The sequence below is a fragment of the Taudactylus pleione genome, unplaced genomic scaffold (genome assembly GCF_031769625.1).
Source record: "Taudactylus pleione unplaced genomic scaffold, aTauple2 ptg000182l, whole genome shotgun sequence".
NCBI lineage: Eukaryota > Metazoa > Chordata > Amphibia > Anura > Myobatrachidae > Taudactylus > Taudactylus pleione.
In genome coordinates this window covers 1,769,725-1,772,500 of record NW_028284584.1, presented here as the reverse complement: position 1 = coordinate 1,772,500, position 2,776 = coordinate 1,769,725, and the positions used below count along the sequence as shown (strand labels likewise).

At 40.5% G+C, this 2,776-nt stretch overlaps 1 protein-coding gene across 1 annotated transcript in view; it reads left to right on the top strand.

Moving 5' to 3' along the window:
* Window positions 1-2,486, top strand: part of ADM (adrenomedullin) — a 2,527-nt gene extending 41 nt beyond the window's left edge. Inside the window, exons 1-4 of the mRNA XM_088476088.1 lie at window positions 1-4; window positions 275-385; window positions 478-618; window positions 1,150-2,486. The exon at window positions 1-4 is cut by the window's left edge and continues 41 nt beyond it. Of these exons, the coding sequence (XP_088332214.1) occupies window positions 288-385; window positions 478-618; window positions 1,150-1,537 (627 nt within the window). The 5' untranslated portion in view covers window positions 1-4; window positions 275-287 and the 3' untranslated portion in view covers window positions 1,538-2,486. The remainder of the gene's footprint in view (window positions 5-274; window positions 386-477; window positions 619-1,149) is intronic.
* The last annotated feature ends 290 nt before the right edge of the window (window positions 2,487-2,776 follow it).

Below are 2,776 nucleotides of genomic sequence, written 5' to 3'. Positions count from 1 at the left end.
GCAGGTCAGCTTCATATCTTACCTGTTCTGCACTCATAGCACTGTATACTGTATACTGTATAGGTGTCTCTGCTTTGTCACTGACTATAGAAGTCCCATATAAAAGCTGCATGTGATGTTTATTTGCATGGGGGATAATAGAGGAATTTCTGTGCAATGCTGAGTCCTAGGGGGGCTGAGCTTGTGTATGGGCAGTGTAGCTGATATAATATACAGGGAAAGGACAGATGCAGATATAACATCCCTGTAATACTGGATATTGCTTCTCCTCTAGGATCTCATCCAGAATGGAACTGGCTCAGCTGCTCCTGTTACACATCAGCTATCTGACCGTCCTGGGTTCAGTTATGGGGAAAATAGAAGTGACTCCAGGAGACAGAAAAAAGTAAGTTAATGATGACTTTACCTAAAGCCAAGTGCACAGGACGCCATGTGCTGAGATAGGTCTGTAACCAAACCTGCTCTGTGCACTCCCAGATGGAACTTTATCGGGATGAATCGTGTCCGGAGAGATTTCCAGGCAGATGTACAGATACCTTTCCCAAACAGTGATGCAACCTCACAAGTTTCTGTCGTCAAACCAGAAGACACAAAGGATTCACTGGTGCCTGCGATCAGGTAATCCACTTTTTTATTTTTTAAACATTATGTATGTATGTATGTATGTATGTATGTATGTATGTATGTATGTATACTGTTTCTTGTTTCAGTCTGTTCCCCAACTAGAGTGTGGTAGTATATATTATGCAGATCAGGTATACAGTCTATATACTGTACATATATATATATAAAGCTTGAGAGAATCCGGCAGTCACAATACTTACATAATCCTCGCCCGCTGCCGTCAGAGGAATCACTAATATCAACAGCACTGTCATCAGCAATGTGCTCAATAAACAACGTTGAAGTAACTATATTATATTTGAAGTCTGTGTCTGATATGCCATGAGTGCCTCAATATTTCTGCCGGCCGTGTATATATATATATATATATATATATATATATATATGTGTGTATATATATATATAACACATATGTAAAGAGCCAACATATTCTGTAGCGCAGACTAAATATATGTAGATATTGGGTGAATGATTTGGGAAAGCGTGTTGCTTATATACTAATGGTGGTGTTCCCTTCCCATCCAGTAATGGTGTCCACATTCGTGTGAAGAGATACAGGCACAGCAATCACCATCAAATCTCATCCAGGGGCTGTAAGTTTGGCACTTGCATCGTCCATACCCTGGCTAGCCAATTATACCAGTATACGGACAAAGACAAGGACAGCACCGCTCCGGCCAGGAAAATTAGCTCCCAGGGCTATGGCAGGAGGAGAAGGTCCATTCCTGACAGGAAACTTCTTCTCCCAGTTGTGGATGGCAGGAATAAACCATGGTGGGTCAGCACCAGCATGACAAGAAGCAGTCCTGGTGCCCAGCAACAGCTGCTGGACAGTAGCAGAGCAGAAACATTCCTCCTGGGCAGGTTGTCCAAGACTAGGGACAAATTGTGGCAGACCTTGCTCAGGACTTAAAGCAGAGACACAGCTAGTGGAGATATCTGCAGAACCTCTTACCTAGGAGGACACATGGAATTCCTCAGTTCCAGCCCAGTGATGAGGTGACTGGAGAGAGGGCACAAGGAGCCTGGCATAATAATGATGGGCAGAGAGTGGTCCTCAGATTTCTGGATTTACCATCATTCCATATCTTTAAGTCTGAGACACTTCTGTGCCAATGTGGGATGTATAGTTTTGCACTTGTTGTGTTAGTAAGCACTGAAAGACCATACTCAATCATCAGGTTAATGTGAGTGATGAAACTTGTGGTGCATCTTTGTGGACCAGGTGCATTCATTGCAGCGTTAGTATTGTGAGGCGCTTGGAACCAGTACTGGAGGGTGGATGTACTGCAGTATGTAGATTACTTTGGACATGTAACCTGGATCCTCGTTCTAGGCTTCAGAAGCCGAATTATCTGACCTCAGCGCGGGACAAACTAGTCTCAACGTCTTTGACTTCTGACTGTCAGTGAAGCAAACGACAGACGATGTTAGAGGTCTCTGGCAGCAAGGAGTTAATTCCCTGAAACGTTCTCCTCTTTCTTCCCCTGTCCTCCCACTGCCAATGGACTTGTTACAAAAAGACTTTAATCCAAAAATATCCTTAATGGACAATCCAAACAAACTATTGCTGGTTCTATTTGAGCCGTACCTAATACTTGAACTTCAAACCTTAAGTGCAATCCATATGTTTTTATTATTATTTTTTGTGTATGTTAAATATAACTATATTTAATTGCTACTGTTTATGTTTGTACTGTCCAAAGCCAAAGTTATTTTTTTTACCTGAATTATAATATAAGGGCATTATATCTCTTATTTTCTAAAGCTATTGGTTGTCAAATGTGATTACTGTATTTCTATTTACATTCCATTGAGAGTTATAAGTATGTAACATTTTATTATATATTCAGATGGGCGACATTGTACTATAATAAAACAAACAATTCACCTGAACTCTTCTATATTTATATTTGTGTTATACAGAACCTCCTCCCCCCGTGCTGGGTCACCTATCGGTGTAAGGTAAGGTTTGTATGTTAGGTTCTGTCACTGCATTAATAGCAGGTTTAGTCCATGTCAGCTATAAAATCAGACATCTAAATTGTTTTAGCTGTGAAACATTTCCTGCAATAAGAAGGACAATCTTTCTGCTAAAAGAATAAGTTTTTCCAAAATATTTTTATTCAATATTGATAAAGCATTAGTATAT